This window comes from Microtus pennsylvanicus, chromosome 17, assembly GCF_037038515.1.
Source record: "Microtus pennsylvanicus isolate mMicPen1 chromosome 17, mMicPen1.hap1, whole genome shotgun sequence".
Classification (NCBI taxonomy): domain Eukaryota; kingdom Metazoa; phylum Chordata; class Mammalia; order Rodentia; family Cricetidae; genus Microtus; species Microtus pennsylvanicus.
This window is the reverse complement of record NC_134595.1, coordinates 46,069,488-46,091,067: the sequence shown is the minus strand read 5'-3', so window position 1 is coordinate 46,091,067 and position 21,580 is coordinate 46,069,488. Positions and strand designations below refer to the sequence as shown.

General features: G+C 40.6%; 1 protein-coding gene across 5 annotated transcripts in view; it reads left to right on the top strand.

The window, feature by feature from the left end:
• Window positions 1-20,600, top strand: part of Pid1 (phosphotyrosine interaction domain containing 1) — a 215,882-nt gene extending 195,282 nt beyond the window's left edge. For all 5 annotated transcript variants that reach the window (XM_075951636.1, XM_075951637.1, XM_075951638.1 and 2 more), the window contains one exon: window positions 18,353-20,600. In XM_075951636.1, the coding sequence (XP_075807751.1) occupies window positions 18,353-18,829 (477 nt within the window). In that variant the 3' untranslated portion in view covers window positions 18,830-20,600. The remainder of the gene's footprint in view (window positions 1-18,352) is intronic.
• Window positions 20,601-21,580: the final 980 nt, after the last annotated feature.

The following is a 21,580-nucleotide window of genomic DNA, read 5'->3' as shown; positions in this document are numbered from 1 at the left end:
AGGCAGAGGGAGAGTGTTCTGCCATTGGGTAGAATCTACGATATCATTTCATCTAGATTCCAATTTTCTAAAGATATTTCTAATATAATCTTTAGGTATTTTACTTGTGGGATGGACTTTTTCCTAGATAAATGTGGCCACCACAGTGCAGGGCATGTTCTCCCTGTGATTGAATGTTGTTTTCATTGTGCACCTGTAATTTAATGAAACAAAAAGACAAATGCTTGTTTGCAGGGGGAAGGTGCACTGGACAGAGTCAAGGATGAAAAATGAATGCTTTTATTAACTTTTGCATTGCGCTGGCATGAAAAATTTTGTCTATTTCTGGTGTTGCCACAGCAGCATTCAGCATATCTCAAGGTCAGCAAAAAAAGAAATTCTGTGTGTTATGATAAAGTTGTGTCTACTGCTTTGTACTTGGAGAAAACCTTCGATAAATGCTGCTAGAAAAACAAAGTTGATAATTCCATCTTGAAATAAATAAGTTTACCTCCTCGAGGCAAACAAAGACCAGGTAATTTCGCATCTATTTTCTTTACCTTTGGAAATGAAATATCAAGAAAATAGAACTCTAATATTAGAGTATATCTTAGTGTAGACCATTAGGGATTTGGGGGTAAAATTATTTTAATCATAGCAGCAGGACAATTTTTCAAACTGGAAATTGATTTTAGGAAGAAATGTGTGAACACCTCGATTACCAGATTGCTTGGTGGATGCACTGGGAAGAGGCAAATGAGAGGCACATCAGGCAGAAAGATTAATTTGGCTCTGGGCTGCAATCATAGGAATTGCTTTTCATTTTTTAGAGGAGTCTCATTTATGCTATATTGTATTGAGGTTTTATTGATGTGCTTGCTAGATTTTGCATTTCTTAAAGATAGACTACTTAGTCATATGGATTGTTCTTCAGATGACAGGGAGGAAGTTTGCCCGGTGAGAAGCACTATGTATCTGTCATCTATGGCCATGATACTGCTGTATAACAAATTACCCCAATCTCACTAGCTTGCTATGGATCGATTTTATGTATTTAAATGGTAAGGTGTTCGAAGATTAACTGGGGTCCATGGGTCAGATTGTTGGCCCAGATTTTGACCTTCAAGGCTGCCTCATAGTATTCTTATTGTTTAAATAGTTTGGCTTAAGATGCTTTGAATAAGATTACTGAATAGTGTCTGTTCATGAGGAGACAAAGCGGATTACTCGACATGACTGTGTTCAGCTATCACTGCCTTTGAGGAATTAATTTTTAGCTGAAATTCTAGGTTTTCTGGATTTGCAGTTTAGTTCTCTCCAACCTGAAGGTCCCCCTTGGAAAAGTGGCCCAGTCTTGGAATCTTGCTTCTGGCATGAGTAACAGATACACGGCTTACAAAATTAGGTCCTACTTGGATGCCATACGTGAAAATGTTGACCAGTTTTTAAAACAACGAGACTGTGTGGCTGTGAAAGTTCAAAATCCGCGTCTGTGGCCACATTCTCAGACTGCTTAGAACAGAATCACATTTATATTTATAATTTTTCTCTGTTAAGGGCAGGATCATCATCAGTTTATCAGATGATGCATTTTGTACATCAACTTTGTATACAAGATACAGATAATTCAAGGAATACCTTTATCAGATTTTCTTTTGTTTGGAGGAGGGCAGAACTTGAACCAAGAGCCTTGTACATCTAAGTATATGCTCTACCACTGAGCACAACCACCAGCCTGTAGTTTTCTTTTATTTCGGCATATTCATTTATAGTTGTGGCCATAGCAACTATTGTAAACGGAGATTTCTCTGGTGGCCCCCTCACCCCACCTTGTCCTGCAGCCACTTCTAAATAATCACTTAGAGACTTAGTATTAATTGCAAAATGTTTGGCCTATTGCTCAGTCTTATTACTAATTAGCTTTCACAACTTAAACTGACCCATTTCTATTAATCTATATATTGCCACATGGCTGTGGCTTTACCGGTCCTTCTTGGTTGGCTGTCTGGAGTCTCCCTGACTGTGCCCCTCTTTCTCCTTATATCTCCCTATTTCCCAAATGGAGACATTTGGTTTTCCCACCTGGCTTTATTCTGCTTTGTTATAGACCAAAGCAGCTTCTTTATTAACAATGAAAGCGATACATATTCACCAGGTCCACACATCCCACAGCAAACTCTTCAAGATAGATAGACATCATAGAAGCTGTGCTTTGCTGCAGAGCTAAAAGCAGCATTCTTGTTTGGAATGCCAGATGTGAACTCTTGGTAGACAGGAGAGTGTTCCCACAGCTGGTCATCTCTCCTTGTGGCAACAACCTGAAAGGCTGATGTGACACTGGAAACTTCCAGAAGCTCTGGGCTTCGGTTTCTACTACAGTGAAGGAGATGGGATGTTTTTCTTATGAGGGGAGGGAATTTTCCCATTTTGTTCACTGTCGCCAATATGCAAGCCACTTTCTGGCATGGTTTGGGTGCCTGATAAATGCTTGCTTTCAGATGGGCAAAGGCTTGTTTTGCTTTCGTTGACCACCTGGTATATTTATATTTTCTAAGTTCACAGATTTTGGGACTCTGATTTTGGAGGATTCAAAGTCATCCATTCATCCATTTTTCCTAATAGATGTAAACACTCAGACAAGAAATGAAGCTGTCTGAGAAAAATCCACTCAGGAAACAAGCCAAACTTGTATGTATATTGCAAATTTATATATGTTTTATTCCTGCTCGGCAGGTGTTTTAATTGATGTAAATCTGCCTTCCATTCATATGTAGTGCTATTATGTTTAGGTTTACAATGACTCTGCTGGATTCGTATGGCACAGGCTTCTGCTGTTGGAAGCCATTGGTGACTAAGACCGCTTTAAAGACTTCGCTGCTCCAGAGCAGTTATATCTGGAACATAGCAAAAAATAAATGCCATGGAAACGAAGCTGTGTTTCTGCACTGCAACCATCTACTGGACACTACTGTTACTCATAAAGGAAACTTTCAGATGGGTTCATGCTCAAGTTTGGGTTGCTTCTATTATTCTCGGCCCACTGCCAACATTTGCAGGGAGCCAGCTGCCGGAATTTTAATTGAATACCTTTTCCCTTCACGTCGGCTCGAGACCAGGGAGCTTCTAGGTAATTTTCAGACCAGCTTTATCTCCCTTTCTAAAATGAACACCTACCTCCAGGTAAAATTAGACGATAAATTACCAAGTAAATTTAATTCATGGATGAGGGCTTCAGGGGAGGAAATGGACCAGCATGAAAATCTGCTTTAAAAGCAGCATGTGCTTTATCCATCTCCATTTGTTGAGGAGAAATCTCCACAAGATAAGGCCTGTGTGACAGCAATTAGAGGGGAAGGTCCCTGGTAGCAGAAGAGATGGTCAGTCTTCTCCCTGGAGGAGCAGGAGCTGTGATAAGATGCTACTGCTGGCAAGCCAGTTAAAGTGGGACTCTTTAAAATAGAATACTTAATTGGAGAGTTTTCTTCTATGTCCATTACTCTAAAGATCTGACATTTCTTTGCATTATTGTTCATATTTCTATGTACATTTTCACAGACCCACAAGATGGCGATTTTGAACATCCGCCTGAGAACTTATCACCCTTAGTCCACATATATGTATAGTTATTATATGTATGAATTATGTGTACTCCTTTTGTTGAAGAATTAATGGGCATTATGGTGCTATTTAGCCACATCAGCAAAACTGGAGGAAGGATGGAGGAGGGTGGGAACTTCACAATGTCTTTGGATGGGATGGCAAAGAGAGGTAAAAATTGTGGGACTCTGAGACCATGTTGTCTTGGCTCTAAGCTGAACTTGAGTATTTTCTACCATGAAAATCAGGCAACTAGCACTTTTCTGAAGGAAGATACCTGGTCAAGGCATGGTTTTAGACCCTGAGTAAATCAACTGAGGTCATGTTGCAAAAGGAACATATTACTTGCTAGATGGAGTATTCAGTAGGAAGGGGGAGAATTGAGGACTCTTGAAGAATTCATACTGGGCTATAAAGCTGCCCAGTTGTGAAGGGGAAAGATAAGGAAAATGTGGTGTATATATATGCATATCTATATCCATGTACAAAGACTTATACATTATGTATCCACATGAGCACTCTCACGTGCATACAACAGACCTTTTTTTTTTATCCATTAAGAGCTGACTGAAGTTTGCAGGAAAATGGATGCAACTGGAGAATCCTATTAAATAAAATAATCTAGTCTAAGAAAGGCCAGCATCTCATGGCTACTTTTTGTGTATGTATATATTACATGATCTCTTGTAAAAGAGATTTGTTGGCACCCAGACATCATCTCAGTACTGTTTAGCAAGACATGGGAAGGTCCCTAGGGTCTGCTGGTTAGCTAGCCCAACCTAGTTAGTAACTACAGATGAAGTAAGAGAAGCTTCTCAAAGGAGAATAATTGAGGAAGGTGCTTGACATCAACCACCAGATGCCAAACATAGGCCCTCACATAAGCTTGTGCACATAGATATACACATGCATGCATACATGTATCCTATGATTCAGATAATCACAAGCAGTCAGAAACTCTAGTGCCCAAAAGGTAATGTTATCAGCTCTCCTTAGTCAGCAGGTTTTCTACTTTTAATGAGCTAAAATTTGTTCTGTTAACTTCTTGTTACTTTTGTTTTAATCAAAATTTATGGAGAATTTACTTCCTAATGCAGTTGGAAGAATAAAAGCAAAGAATTGCACACCTAAATGGTCACTGAGGACTGAAGTCCCACAGAGCTCACTGATCTTGAGATGGGACATTCTATTCCAAGATTTCTAATGACCTCTCCTTTGTCTCTAAGGTGACCTGTGTAGGCATATTGTGTACATATGGCAGCATACATGTGCATGTTATACAGATTAGGCTCAGGTGCAGTGCTTATGTAGAGGGGCCACAACTTCACAGGACCTTTCCAAATATACCAACTTCTGGCAACTACAAAAAGGTATTATCAGTGAGGATCCATGTACAGTTCAATAGAGTAGAAGAACCTCTCGAGATGCACAGTCTGTCTGAACTCATAATAAGGGGCTTGCAGCGACAGCAATCTTGAGCTTTCTGTGTGCATCATAGGACCAGGATAGCACCAGAACCCTGCTGGAGAATCTATCCATCCCTTTTGACAATTAGAGAATTCCCCAGGGCTTTCTTCTGTCATGGCCCTCGTATGACATTGTGATGATGTGGAGGGAGATGTGTGCTCTAATTGGGAATTCATAGGCAAAGATGATGTACTGTTGCTTTTCTTCCTGGAGTCCTACAGCCTCTTCTGATATTGCTTCAGGGACCACACTCCTGTGGAGAGCCACAACAGCAAATTACCTGAAAACTGGGGTCTCTTACATTGGAGGAAGTTTTATAGACAAATGACTTTACCATTTGGGCATGTTTCCATAGTTATAGGGCTTTGACTCCATGGAGTTCATTATCCATGTGAGGTGCATGCAGATGAAAATGTATGTATCTAAATATAGCATATGTCTATGTCTAAGTGTGTATTTAATTTATACATAAATACCCCCAAGGTAATAATGAAGTAACGTAGTTCCTAGGGTACATGGTGCTTCCGGGAAACAGGATTTAACACCATGCCCCTGGGTAGTACAGTAAACACTTTCAGAGTTCTATGTGTTCTGTGTATAAATGGCTTTGTGTGATCTCCCCCTCTGAATTAAAAATAGCACAACTGGTTAAACTTATAAAAGAAATTACAATATGTCTCCCATGCAATAGTAAATTCCTGTGTACCTGGTCCCCTAATCCTCAGCTAGTAGGTCATCACAATCCATCTGGGGAAATGATTGTTTTATGTTGTGTTTCTGCTTTTCTGCTGATATTGCCTTGCGATTCACATGAATTCCTGCTTCTGATCAAGATTGCCATTATCATCCGTTTTATCTATCATCATTCTGGACATTCTGAGCCATCAAGGGAGATTTGAAACAAAAATGAAATACAAACATTGGAAAGAACAGATAAACAGTCTTTGTGGAAATGAGAGTCAGAGAAATTGAATGTGTTATTTACAAGGGAAGCAATATGGATCACCAAAAAGCACACAAAAATACTCCATCTTATTGGTAACTAAAACAATAGCAGAATAACACTTTTATTTGTCAGTTTAGTGAAGCTGGTAACAAGACGGCTGCCCTTGTTGAAAGTATCTGGTCCCTGGAAAGACTTTCATGAAGTTACAGGATATGACATGGATTAGATGTCCTGCAAGGCAATTAAATATGTATATCCAAATCTTAAACATGTTCATGTTCATTGCTACAGCGAAATTGCTCACAGGAATTTGCCATAGATAACATGTCTTTTTGTGTTACTAAAGACTTTGAAAATCTCATGAAATTATTGAATCCTCTCCTGGAAAAATGCAAGCATGTGATGCAACCAAATCTGCATTACTCTCTCCCACTGTACAGTGGTTGACAAAAAGGCAGCTACTCATAACATGTGAATTTCTTTTCATTGTTCCTAAATCCCAAGTACTGTTACTGTGACAATTGGAAGAGATCCGTACAGTTCAAATCTGTGTAACTCTGTATTTAACAGAATCCATAAGTAAAATTGTGTCCAAATAAATTGTATTCCATTATACTCTTATTTATTTACTTTAAAAATATTGAGACAGGTAGCTTAAGTAGCCCAGGCTGGTGGGGAACTTTCTATGTAGTAGATTATCCTAAACTCCTGCCCTTCCTACCTCTGCCTCCTGAAAAGACTGGAATTATAAGCAGGGTGTATGTAACCACACACTAATATACTTCATATCAATAGAAAGGGGAAAGTATCAGGATCCAGTCTAACGTTAGGATGAGTCTCATTAGTGTTCTTAACCCAAAGATCTTCATTCTCTCATATATATAAAGTCTAAGCAATGCCCTTGAGGTAGATTAGCTGTCTATACTTACTGTCTCCTGCCTACCGCCTGATATCGAGCCATTAGAAAGCACTCCTAGCACTATGAATCAAATTGGCCCACAACACTCTATTTTTCAGGATAGGAAGGGCTGGAACAATGAAATCAAATACACCGTTCTTTCACTGAGTTTTTCTATCAGTATTCTATCCCAGCTAATCCTGAATTTAGGAGTGCATTTCACAGTTCTGTCCTAAAATTTCCACAGCCTTCAAAATAGTGTCACAAGCTCGGCAACTAACACTCAACACATGAGTCTCTGGAGAACATTGCAGATACAAAGCATAGCACACCCTCCTCCCCTGTTTGAGTCTGTCCTGCTTATCCTTGATGATTTTTGGATGACTGACAGGCACGTGGCACATCCTTGCAGCATCTGTAGCCAGACAGGAAGGATAGGAAGGGTGACCAGAATAAGAGAATCCCGGGAAGAAGAAAAGCAGAAAGTCAGTCACCATCTAGACGCAGAAGAAGCAAGATGAGAATACCTTACTGAGAAAAGGTTCCATGCCACATGGCTAAACATAGATAAGAAATATGGGTTAATTTAAGTTGTAAGAGGTAGTTAGTAATAATCCTGAACAATAGGCTAAATAGTTTATATTGTAAGCCTCTGTGTGTTTCTTTGGGACTGAATGACTGGAGGACCAGATGGGACAGAATCTTCTGTATACAAACCCTGACTCTCTTAGTGTGTAATTGCCACCATCATCATAAATATCCATAGCCAGATAGCCCTCATTTGGTTGACAGGAGAGCCTTCAGGCTGTTGTTGACTATTTCATTCTGTCTTTCCACTTTCTGGCAAAGTTCAATGTTCTGGAATGGTCTCCGAGTTTTAACTGTTAGGTTTAGGATTGGTTCTCTCCAGGCATGGCTTTTTTGCTACATGCATGCTACTGTTCACAGGGCACTGGACACAGCAAAAAAAAAAAAACATGTATATGTGTGTGTAAGCATCCACGTGGACAAAATCTACCTATATGTTGATACCAGTGTCAACCTGTCTATCTATCAAAAGCCATGGATTTGCGCAAATTACGCATATCCCCCAGAATTTTGCCTTCTGTATTGACTTCTAAAAGTGAGAGACCTAGTTCTTCATTTACTGGTCTAACTTGCAACTCTAGTAAGCACAAAACAGGTGCAGGGTCACACATATTCACTGCTTTAAAAAGCAAACAGCACATATAATTCCACATTGCCTTGTAGCCTTTCCTGCTCAAGCCTGAGGACAGGAACATCACTTGGGTGTTTTGTTCCCTCCTCTCTGGCTGCACATTTCCTTTGCAATCCCATGGGACTCCCTCGGTTTTGTTTTGATTTCACTTTGAACTCTTTCTCCCCCTTCCTGTGGCCTGCATTAATCTCAGTTTCCCTTATTCTGGATGCCACAACTGTGTGGAATGATGTTCTAAAAGCTATCATTTCCCCAAGTGGGTACCCTGTTCTCAAATCACTGTGAGATTTAATTCCCATTACCAGCCACCCCCTGTTGGAAACAAGTTCTTGTTCTTTCTGGATTTTCTTTTTCCTAACTGAGCAAATTCATAAAAATATGAGCTTTTACTTCTTCTTCTTGCTCTTATAGAGCAGTAACTTTTTGGTCTGCTATAATTTACATTATAATATAGCCAATAAGTCATTCTCTATGAATAAATTTGTTTTTATAGTATGCTATAGTTCATATAATATGCTTTTGTAATAACATCTTAGATGATTGTAGTATACTTTATCAAACTGCTTTGTTTTGTATGAGCATGAAAGCTTTTATGAGTTTTATAATTATGAGTGATGATGTAATGGATAAAGTCGCGATAGTGCATTTTTATATTGATGAGACATCTATAGCATTGCTAAGGCAGAAGGCAGGAGGGAATTCCACATTAACAGTTCCATTAAAGTGTCACACCAGTCTGCAATCCAATCATCAAAAAACCTGAGTGACCGCTTTCTCTATTCTTGTCATCAAGAAAGCGAGCAAGGAGTAGTATATTGGAGGGAAGGGAAGGGGGAAAATAATAGAATTATACCTCCAAAATAATAAACAATTCTTTGAAGGAGCAAAATAAGGAAGGTGATTAAAAAATGAAAGACCAAACTAGGTATGGCTTTTATAATGTTTCTTCTGTGATTCTCTGTGAGGTTTAAGTATAAAAGTCACATTGTAGGCGTATCTGTTGAGGTTGGGCACAGTTTCTTATTCTCTGCCTTTTGACTGAGTGTGGCTCTCTCTAATAGTCTCCACCTGTTGTAAAAAGGAGCTTCTTTGAGACGGAGTGGGAGCTGAACTTACCTGTGGGCATAAAGATAAGCATTTAGAAACTATATTGATTTAGGAAAAATACCATTGTAGGGTATCCTCTCAGGAACAGAAGTCGCTTTGAAAAAAGGGGAATAAAAAAATCAAGTTAGAACAGAACAAAACCAAAGCTTCAGTGGAAATTTGTGCCAAGGTTTTCATTTGAACTTGTCCATACTGCTCTGGAATCCATGGCAAATCATGGTTGGTTACTAGTACCTTTCCTTTTTGTTGTCCTACCTCTATAGGACAAAAATTAAGAGCTATGGACCTTATATACATTTGCTTTGTATATTTATCACTTCTTAACACAATATTATACCAACATTAATCTTTTCAAACATTGAGTGCCTTATGTGGTCTATTTCTGATGAGCTGTACGCCAAGGAAAATGAACTGGAAAAAGTTCCAAGGGCTGAGACTGGGGACATTTTCTTCCCCATTGCAGTGCCTGTCCCCTGAAACCATTCCTCGGAGTAATTCCCAAGCAGTGTGCCTGATATTGATTTAGCATTAAGAAAGCATGACCCTTCGAGGACCTGCCTATAGCAGGCTTCTGGACGTCAGTCTCACTTCCAGCAAGCTCCACCGATGAGAAGGAAGAGGGTGAAATAAAAGCCTTGTCATAAAATAAATTGTTCTGGTGCCACTGGGTGGAGCAGCTCTGGGACTGGACCATTCTGAGGTCAGCTTTCCAGATGGGACCTGCTGAGGAAATGTGGGTTTTAGTGTGGTGTCCTTTTTATTAAGTGTCGTTGTCTTCAGGGGCACACTTTGGTGCCCTGTAGATTAATTGCTCCCATCTTTGACAGTGACAGTGACAATATTTCCAGGCTTCACACATCCGAGATCCAAATGACGGGATAAATTGCACATCAGAATGGCTGGGTACGTGCAAGGTAGGATGTAAAAATCTAATCCATCTACTTTACTGAAACAGCTTGATATCATATATATATATATATATATATATATATATATATATATATATATATATATCACGAGCAAATTTGTCAGCCTAAACATGTAATTGTGAGGCACATGCTGTGGTGAACAGCAGAGCTTCACATGCATGACTTCATTGCAGTTAAAATAGAACTTAATTATTCCTAGATATCTAGTCTTATTTAATTTATTACCCTCATAGTATACATTTACGTTACAATATATCCCCCAGTAAAGTTCCCATGAATCTGATTTTAGGTTTTGTCAACGGAATCCATGAAAATGTTGAAGCTATAAAATATTCCTCATATCCATGACCTTAGGAAAAACTACTAAATATTTCTCTACAAGGGCTTGAGCATAAGTAGGCTATGGATAAATATTCACTTGAGAAAATTATTGCTTTTAGTATTGTTGGTACTGTCGTAAATAGTACCAACAGATACCTTGAGGGATATACAGCCTTGCAGGGAATGGGACCAGATCTACCTTCCTTATGAATATTGGTTTGCTTGACTCAGACATATCTGACTTAGATGCTAGTCACAATCAAGAAGAGACCTGCACAGCCACCCAATGCTTGTCTAATCAGCTGGCCACTGTAGTGCTGTCAAACTCATATGGACTCTCCACCATTACAAGTACTTATGCTATGACTCATAGAAGTTAGATCATGAAGTTACATGCTGAGTTACAGGGTTATTCTTTTGCAAGTTGGGAGATGTAGACCCAAGTTCTACTTGTGTTTACTAGTGGACCCTGAAGCATCTGCTGACTTCTCATTGGAAAATGGGTGATTTAGTTCAGATCAGCAGTTTTTACTGTGGTTAACAATAGATTTATATTTTCTATCATATATGCTATGCTTTGAACTATTTCCTTGCCCCCCCAAGCCTCAACCTGTAAATGAAATTTATTATTTGCTAAATTATATGTAGGCATGCTACAGGAAAGTATTAGCAAACACATTTTAAAGCCTTTTTGGAACAATAAAAATAGTTAAGAGATCAGCTACTCCCTTGCACTATTTTCCTGAGTTACTCTGGGATGCAGATAGCCTTGAATGGAGATGTCTCAACTCTTGGGAGGGTGACACCTATGCCAGACAAGGCCCTTCAGGGGAACCTGCTGGCTGCCTGCTGGTTACCTACTGGCCTCTTGACCCCCTCCTGTCTGAGCGGATCATCTATGAGAGGACAGACAGAATACAGCTGATGGCAGCAAGGGTTCGAAATCCTACGTTAAGTCCCGGCCCCCATCTGGCTTGGACAAATTGCTTGATTTCTCCATAGGCCCCTAGTCTATAGAAGCAAGGTAATAATATTCCTTACATGTGGAGTCATAATGAAGGGTCATGATCTGCATAATCATTTCACCACTAACCTTGTATAAAGGAAGCCCTGGGTGACTGTCACCATCTATGGTCCAATTGCTGCTGTTGCTTTTGAGTCATGGGATTCAGGAACTATTTTCAGTTACTACCTTTTGGTCTTCACTCACTATTCTTCTAGAATCTTCCATGCTTATTATTTTGTAGACAGAAATTTCACAGTTTTTACTATGAACATCATTATCTCTTAATACTGCCTTTGCAAATTAGAGCACATGATACATGCCCATAACTGGCAGATCTGTTTGCAGTTTGGGCTGTAAAATGATGGGCGTGTCCAGTGGAGTTTTGTTCTTTTTGTCCGGCAAGAAGAGAGAAGATTCAAGTAAAGGTCTTAAATAATCCCTATGCTTTCTCATTCCCGGTTCTCTGAAGTATGCCAGTGGAAATCAATGTGAGGGCAAAGCAGTGGCATTTGACCCAGGGTTAACAGTAACTCTTGTTTTTCTCATCTTCTGTCTTGTAACCCGAAGGCTATGAGGCTATCCAGCTACGTTTTCTTCACCTTCTGTTCTATCACGCTATTTTATATTAGTCAGAGAAAGGCAGTCTCCTACAGAACACAGAGAAAGAGCAAGATCTTTCATAGCCTAAGGGGTGCTTCTAGAGAGCTTTTGTTGTCGATGGACCATTTTCTTGTCTTTTCCTTCTTTTCTTCCTTCCTTCCTTCCTTCCTTCCTTCCTTCCTTCCTTCCTTCCTTCCTTCCTTCCTTCCTTCCTTCTTTCCTTCCTTCCTTTTCTGTTTTGAGAACTCCAGAAGTACACTGGACTGTTGCCCAGTTTATAAAGCTGGGCTTATGCAGCCAAAAAGGCCAAAAACTCTTTGGTTGCAAAGGCGTGTGGACTCTAACATTATTATCCATCCATCTTGCATCCTTGTTAGAGGTCAGGGTCACTACTGTTCGTATCTTGTCTGATCTAGAGAGAAGTGGGGCAGGTTCTAAGCAGAATGAGTTATGTATTTGGCCTCCGGGAAGGAGGAGTGGTGTTGGCCGAAATGAGGAAAAATCTCAGGAACCGCGGCTTGTTTGGCCAGAGCTGAGCAGGACTGGGCACGAAGGCAGAGCTGGCGAGTGGGTTGGACAGCGCATGCTTGGGAAGGAGAGGTTCCGAGGACAGCAGCGCTGTGGTTGCTGTCAGCACTGCAGACATGCTATGGCTCCCTCTCACGCACAGTCTCTCACTGCCACGTGTTCGAAATGTCCTCAGACAGTCTCTTCAACTGGGACTGTACAAAGCTCACTGTCCCTCACTGCGGATACCGGTTGGGGTGGGAGTTTACGCCATCAAGTGACACATGAGGACAAGTTTTCCTTTCTTTGCTATTTGTTTATCGCTCTTAGAATGATTCATTTACACTTGGTTTTTTACCCCACCCCTGTCTCTGACCACAGAAGAGATTCCAGTGTTCATGAACTGAGCCTAGCTAGCTCTTAATCCTTCTGAAGGCTGCTGCTCCCCTCATCTTACAAGTCTCTTTATTCATTCCCCCTGGAAGGTAAAGAACAACAGAGAGAGAGAGAGAGAGAGAGAGAGAGAGAGAGAGAGAGAGAGAGAGAGAGAGAGAGAGAGAGAGAGAGAGAGAAGAAAAAAGCCTGTGTACAAGTTTGGATAGATTTAGTGACCAGTTTTGAAAGATGGAATTTTTTGTAACTCTGTAGCCCCAGAAGATTGTACCTCTTACGGTCAGGGCTTAAAAGAAGCCCATTCATCAAGGAAACATTCATCTCTTTGGCACATACCCTCTCTCTCATCACCTGCTTCTGACACTTTACAGCTGTGCTGGTGGTAGCACCCACTGAGCCATGCAGCAGAGAGGATGGCAAGCCTGGCAGGCCTCTGTGGAGAGTAGCTAGGGCATGGGATGTTTTCCCGATATAGATTTCGAGCAAGCCCCCGTGACGTTGCTGATGTAGGTGTATACACATACAATGCTCCATGCTCTAGGATTTCGGTTTGCCAATATCTAGCTACTTCTTGACCCAGTATATAGCAGGGGTGTAATTGCATACACAGTTGCTAACCCCACCAGGGAGAGTACGATTCTATCATAATTTGAGCCAACTTTGAAGCGAACTTGATTTTTATTGGGGTGCACCCAAGAGCTGGCCAGCGACTGCCTCCGAAGTCAGGTTAAAGAGAGCAGCCCCAAATCGCTTTCTTGGACCCCTTTTAAGGAGTAGAATCAAGAGTAATTGCAAAGTAGGTTTAGATAAGAGAGACAATGGGGCAATAAATAAATGCAGAAAAAATCAAAAGACATGTGGTTACCATGTGGTTAGGGAGGGTTCAGAGATTGTCAGGGAGGGTGGAGAGTCAGGAAGGGTAAGGATGTTCTATAAAACAAGTCAAGATCATGGTTGGGAGAGGTCAGGTTCCAGCAGGAGCATAATTTTGTACATTTCTACATTGAATAGCTATCAGATATTTATAAATAGTCCAGATGTTTAACATTTATCATTTTTTTCATGATAACAATAGTCAAAATCCTGTCTTTTAGCTGTTTCGGGCTATCTGGTTTACAATTCATGTGACTGCAATCACTCCTATATACAGTAGTATATGTAATATTTGATTTATTCTGTCTGGCTGTCGCTTTGCACTCTTGAACCGGGTCTTCCCCCTCCAACCCTCCAAGCTTCTGCTGCTGGTTATCCTGCTCTCTATTTCTGCAAGTTTGGCCTTTTTAGATTCCACATTCTTGTCATTTGTGAGAGCTGCAAAAAAAATGAATAACATGTTTATTTTAAAACGTGTCTGGATATATGTGAATCTGGAAGAGATTCTAAAAGTGCCAGACAATTGAATCTCGCTAGTCATGTGGCAAGGCTAACTTCCTCTTAGATGCCTGCGACCATCTAAGGACAGAGGTAGTGAGAACATGGAGGGACAGCAAGGACAAATGGGGATGTCTCTCTCTCTCATCCAATAGCAAAAACAGTCAATGGACATTCAGACTCTATGTCCAATTCTTCACAGATCAACAAGCTGTTGCTCACACCCCACACATTTTATGTACAAAGTATGTTCCTACTACTATCTGAATGATTCTGGGTACGTCTCCTGCCTATGTATAAGTTCGGCCCTTTAGACAGAGTTAGTAAGAACAATATCCCATCCCAAAGCAGATGTGATGGCCCAACTTCAATTCCAGAACTGGGGAGGTCGAGGCAGGTACATCTCTGGGAATTCAAGGTCAGTCTGGCCTACCTAACGAGTTCAAGACCCTCTGGAACTATGTAGTGAGATCCTATTGAAAATCCCAGTTGTCGATGAATTTGATAGATTTGATGCTTTTGCCATCGCATGTGACACAAACATCCTTTATAGCTCCTCAGTTTACTGGGGTTTGATTTTGCTGTGGGCATATGTGATGACTTGACACCTTTGGCAATGCTACTTAATGGCTCTTTTCTGTCATCGGTGAAAGTAGACACTAGTTTACCCAGAATAAATTCTATGCATTATGTTTTACCTCAGTGCTTTAAAATTCTCTTTGTAAATATCTATGCATTATTACATAGCTTTTATTATTGTCTCATCAAAACCTTGAGTGTCTAATCTGTTCCATTCTTCAGTAAACAAACTTCCAAAATAAAAGTATTTTCCTTAAAAATCCTTACCTTATGGATGATAATCATTCATAAGGAGAGTTACATTTTTTTTTGGCTGGCTGCCAGAATTTTATTACTAGAAAATTGCTTTTGATTTGAGTAAGTCATCTACAGCTTTTAATGAAGCTTTGGAAAAAGTACCTTTTAATTTTCTTACAGTTGAACTCTCTGTATAACTTTAAAAAAATTTGTGTGTGTGTGTAAATGCACTGAAAGTTAATCAAAAAAATTTCCCTTCCTACAGACTATCTTTCTTTCTATCTAACAGAACTTGATATTTCTAGTTTCAGTGAAAATGATGTGTATGTTTTCTCTTTAGGCACCCAAACTAGTTGGTTTTGTTTGTTTCTTTTTTTCTTTTTCTTTTTGTAAAATACATACAACACTAAAAACGACATCTTAAGCCATTTTTCATAGTATTTTTATTGATTATTTGGAAATTTCACATCATAAACCTTGAGCACATTCACTTCTCAGTCCTCCAGGTCTGTTCCCACCACCCTTTAAGACCCCTCCCCCCAAAAGAAGAAACAAAACACAAACAAATAAAATAACAAATAAACCAAGTCCAATTGGTGTTGCTCGTATACTCACTATAGGATGGTCAAACTCTTGGTGGCCAGTCCCTTAAAGAAAACTGAGTTCTTCTCGACTCCCATCCCCACCGGGAACCATCAGTTGTGGAGAGCTACGCTTCAGCATCCTTATGACACTTTCGAAGAGTTCGCTTCGATGGAATGCATTTTAAGCAAGTTTTGAGTACACGCTTCAGTAGTATTAATGCTGGCAGATGTTCTAGTGCCATCACCTCCACTGAACAACATAACTCTCCCAGGCTTATAAGACAGAAGCTCAGGACCTCTCAGGCAAGAGCAGCCATTGCTGTGCTCCGTGCCTCCGTCTCTCAAGACTCTCGTTTCCTTCTCTGTGATTTTCACTGTTTTAATATGAGATAAATCACAGTGTTTATCTATTTTATTTTATTGCACACTAGTATACTCAGAGTTTACCCATGTGGTAGTATATGTAAGAATTCCCTCCCCTTGGTACAAAGTAATATTCCATTGTATGTGTGCATTCACTTGTATGACACTGCGTACGTGGGCTCTTTCCACATTTTAACTTCAGGCATAATGGGTTCTGTGAACATGAGTAGACAAATTAAAATCCTGTAATTTGCTCTCAGAAGAAAGAATGAATGAGTCATATCAAAATGAAATCAAAGTATGGTTTAACTTTTTTTGATGAACTTCTATAGTGTTTGATCAAGGTTGAATACATTCATGATTAAAGGCCAGTCCTCTAATGGGCACTGTTTGGACACGGCAGTACTTTGGAGAAGGTAGGAATTAGTAGGGACGTGAGATATATCTCATGTGAGCCCCTCTGTACTTCTTAAGAGAAGGTTGTAAAAGACTCAAGCTTAGCTGTCCCTGTTCCCTTGTCTTTTCTGCCCCCCGCTCAGCATCTAACTTCTTCCTTTTAGTCAGACTTTTTCATGGGGACCACCAGCTCCACGGTAATGACATGGAGACTTATTACTAATTATAAAATCTCAGCTGATAGCTTAAGCTTGTTTTTAGCTAGATCTTATAACTTAAATTAACCAATTCTACACAACTTTACATTGTTCATTACTTGACCACTGTAGGTTTTTTTTTTTTGTTTTGTTTTTACTCTTTGGAGGCCCAGCTCACAAATGGATGGAGACACAATCTTACTTATGAATACCTGGTCTTAGCCTGGCTTATTTCTAGCCAGATTTTCTTAAATTATCCTGTGTACCATTTGTCTCTGGACTTTTACCTTTCTCTATTCTATATGTCTTTCTTTCTTTCTTTCTTTCTTTCTTTCTTTCTTTCTTTCTTTCTTTCTTTCTTTCTTTCTTTCTTCTTTCTTCTTTCTTTCATACTCCAAGACTGGTTGTGTGACTGTGTGGCTGGCTTCTGGTGTCCTCCTCTCCTCTTTTTTCTTCTTTTTTTTTTGGCTCATCTCCCTCTTCTCTTTCTTCATTCTCTCTGCCAGCCAGCCCTGCCTATTTCTCTCTCCTGCCTAACTATTGGCTCCTCAGGTCTTTAAGCATGTGGTTTAGGCAGGCAATGTAACACAGTTTCATAGAGTTAAACAAATGAAATATCAAAGAATACAACACATCTTTGCATCATTAAACAAATAGTCCACAGCATAAAAGAATGTAGCACATCTTTAATATTCCACGACAGACCACTTGGGTTTCATTCAGTTCTTTAATGTCTACGTTTCAGTGGTAGCAGGTCTACCTGTCCTGATGAGAAAAGCAATAACATATACCTCTGGGTAAGTTACGAACAGAGGCAGATGTGGTCAGAGGACAGCAAATGGAAGTCAGTTCTCTCCTTCCATCACGTAGGTTCAGGGACTGGACTCGGGTCTTCAGGCTTGGCCACAGCTAAGTTCTTTTGCTTTCTCCCAAGCTTTTTAAAAAAGACAGTATCTAAATCTTTTGGGATGATTTTCCCTCCTTTGAATAGTGCCTAGCTAGCTATCTGATAACCTTGCATTCTAGCCTTCCCTAGTCTCTCAGCTACAGTCATTTAACCAGATACCCTTCATTTCGCAAAGCATTGTTGTATTTTTAAAACTTCTCAGTGGAAGGGGGAAATCATGCTTCAGGCTGTAATTTGAACAGAACACATTTTTGTGTCTTTGGTATTTGCTGGAAGCAAACAGCATAAAGGAAGTCAGAAAGGGAAGGATTTGCAGAGAGGATTCAGCCAAGAGATAAGTTTCATAAAGGCTTTGTTTTGCAGATGCGCCGGCCTCCTGGTTTCCTGCTGTCTTTGAGCTCTTGCTCACAGTTCTGGCTGAATGAAAGTAAACTTCTAGTGACCTCTGATTTCAAAGAAATGCCAAATTAATGAAAGATCATCATCATTGGTCATTTTTTAATTTAAAAGGGGTTTGGAAGAGGGAAGGAATTCTCCGGGTATTAGATTTTAAAAAGTCCAACTCTGTTTAAAGAAGTTCAATACATTTGCCCTGGAGGAAACTTGCTAAGAAGAAATTCTGCTTCCATGGGGTCCAGGAGTGGCTCTGCCACTTTGGTGTGCATCACCTGTCTTGTCTCTTAGCTTTTCCGAGTGAGCTCAGTACGCCATGCTGACCTCCCCCTTTCCTTCCTGTCTCTCGTCTGCAGGTCACCTATCTGGGGAAAGTCTCTACCACAGGCATGCAGTTTTTATCTGGCTGCACGGAGAAGCCAGTCATTGAGCTCTGGAAGAAACACACTCTGGCCCGAGAAGATGTTTTTCCAGCCAATGCCCTCCTAGAGATCCGTCCATTCCAAGTCTGGCTTCATCACCTTGACCACAAAGGCGAGGCGACCGTGCACATGGATACCTTCCAGGTGGCTCGCATCGCCTATTGCACAGCTGACCACAACGTGAGCCCCAACATCTTTGCCTGGGTGTACAGAGAGATCAATGATGACCTGTCTTACCAGATGGACTGCCACGCCGTGCAGTGTGAGAGCAAGCTGGAGGCCAAGAAGCTGGCGCACGCCATGATGGAGGCCTTCAAGAAGACTTTCCACAGTATGAAGAGTGATGGGCGGATCCATAGGAGCAGCTCATCTGAAGAGGCTTCCCAGGAATTGGAATCTGATGATGGCTGAAGGAACTTGAGATGTTCCAGCGAAGGCAGCATTTGGGCAAGGAGTTTCGGAAGACAGATGCATCTGCAATGATTCAAATTTGGTATGAAAAGACTGCCAAAACTCTTGGCTGACCATGCTTTTTAAATTCAGAAGAGCAATTCTAAATCTAAAGAAATGTATCATTAATTACGTGACATTGATATCTGCTGCTGCTGTGCCCATGAGGAGAGTGGGCGTGTGGACGAGGAGGAAAGTTCCAGACTGTCTTCTTGGGTTTTTCTCTTATTTCAACACTTCCGGGTGGGAGATCTCCATGCCTATTTTCACCATTCTCAGGCAAATGCTCCGTGGCTGTAGTCTGATGGACTGTTCCGATCTGCCTTATGAAATCCAGCAAGAATGTTAGCAGCATCTCTGTGATCCCTGGGCGGGCGGGCGGCGTGGGGAGGTGATGCTGATGTGGAGGCTTCAGGATGGAAAGGACTTGTCCCGGTGACTGACGGATTGCTCCTCCTTGCTTGGCATGTTGGCAGACGCTCTCCTCAGCACATGAATCAGCACAGCTTGGATTAAGCTTTACAACTAACAGCACGCTAGATGGCAGATAGTTCACAGTTAAAGATAATGCTTTGATTTACATGAGTATACCAAGTAGTACCCTCCTCTTGTATTCACTTCTTCTATTTTCTTAGAATCCTTGCAACTAATGATCATTTTTCTCCTCCTGTCCCCCGCCCATGTTTCTCCTTCTTCCAGCCTCCCCAAAAGGGATGGAGGCTCAACACACTGCAGGACTCCAACAAAGAAGAAATAACAAATTAATTAAATGAACAGTCAGCAAACCTACCAGCCTACCAGGACTCTCAGACATCAGACACCCTAGAGAAAAGGGGGAATGGGTGGCCAGCGTCTATAGAGGTTGCCCTTTATAAAGTCCTGGTTTGTAGTAGCTTCCATCGTTACTACACTGTTGGATGACTCCTTCATGGATGTTTTAAACTTTGACATGACATTGCCTGGGAAGTCTTGCTCTATTATTCAGCATTGAACTCAAGAAGGGAATGAGTGAAATCAAGTCTGTGTAGAAATCTCACGTCTATCTGGAAACTTATAAAGGAAAATGTGATCTTGTTGTCCTAAAGTCAATAATATCTTAGAGTCAGAATGATCCCTTTGAACATCAGTTCTGAAGAAAGATTCTCACTGATAGCTTGAGATCTCTCAATTTTAAGATCTTTGCATATCATAAAGGATCATGGAACGTATTTGTTATAATATACACATTTAAGGTAAATAGACACATTAAGAGGGCACATGAAACACTTTTTCAAGTGATATTGCCCCTTTAAAAGGTGTGTTTTACTTCTCGTGATGTTAGGGGCAACAGGGCACCTTAGAAGCCTTAAGAGAAAGCTAATATAATCCAGACAGCAATGGTGTTGGTATTTTTGGTTTGTGTACCTGTGTGTCCATGTATGTGTTTGTGTGTGTGTGTGTGTGTGTGTATATGTGCGCGTGCATGCGCACGCACGTGTGTGTATGTCCCCCATGTGGGTACAGTTTCAAGGCATGTACAATAAGCATGGAGTCATATTGGTGAGGACTCACCTCCTGAAGATATGCTTGTTGCATTATGACATATGTAAACTATTCTTTAGATAAATGCATTCACTCTTTAATAAAAATATGTTTGTGTTAATAAAGCCAGGGTGTTTCATACTTTATATGAACTTCCCCTTTTTTAAGCAATGGAAATTTGATGTGTAAAATAAACCAAACTTGGTAAACAGGGCAAGTTTATCTTTTTGTTTTTTAAATTGATCATATATAGGGTATTCTTTGTGTTTACAGATCTTTTTAGATCTGTAGATTTGCCTTTCATAGCTGGCTGCCCCTTAATTGAGGTAATAATGTTATTAACAGTGTTGATCTTTTTTTCTTAATGGATGCACTGATTTCAGAGGAGAATGCTTGTAATCAACTGCTATTTAAAACCCCTTGTGCATCTTTGTAGAACCCTAACATGAGCTCTCTGCCAACACAAATTCCCAAACAAGCCAAATTAAGAAACATCTAGGTTTAATGGGATTCCTGTGTTGTTAGGTGGTCCCAAGGGGGAATGGGGAGGCCATAATGCAACCACAGGAGGAAGGAAAAGGGACCACATGTTCCTCTTTTGGGAGTTCAGTTAAATACTCTGTGGGAGTGGTCTCCCTGCTGGGATTTGGAGTCCAGATCAATACAACTCTCAGGCTCAGGGCTGGGGTCTATGCTTCCAACTTAACACCATGCTGAATTCCTGAAAGGTAAGCCAAGTGTGAATCCTTTGGCGAAAGGATACTAATGTCTCCCCAGGCCATGAGATCTCAGAATGGGCCACATTAATACAGCAAAGAAGCTGGCTGTGGAGAAATGTCCTTCATGGAATCGGGAACGAACAGAAGCAAGGCTTTGAAGGAGAAAATGTGAGTGCCTGCTGCACAGATGGGATCAAGTGTGGATTACTACCTCATCCTGCTTGGAAGGGCGCTTCTCTGGTGTTGCGGTTCTCCCAAGTTCATGTTCACACTCTTGTCCTGGAATTTAAAAGGAATGAAAGAGTGAAGAAGGGAGGGAAAGGTGGAAACAAGAGAGAAGGGGAGAGAGGAAGTGGGAAGGAAAGTGGAAAGAATGAGAAGGAGAAGAAAAAGGAAAGAATCCAGCCGTAACATCTGAAAACAATGTCCCCTTCCTTTCTCAGTAATCGCCCATCAGAATCCCTGTATACAA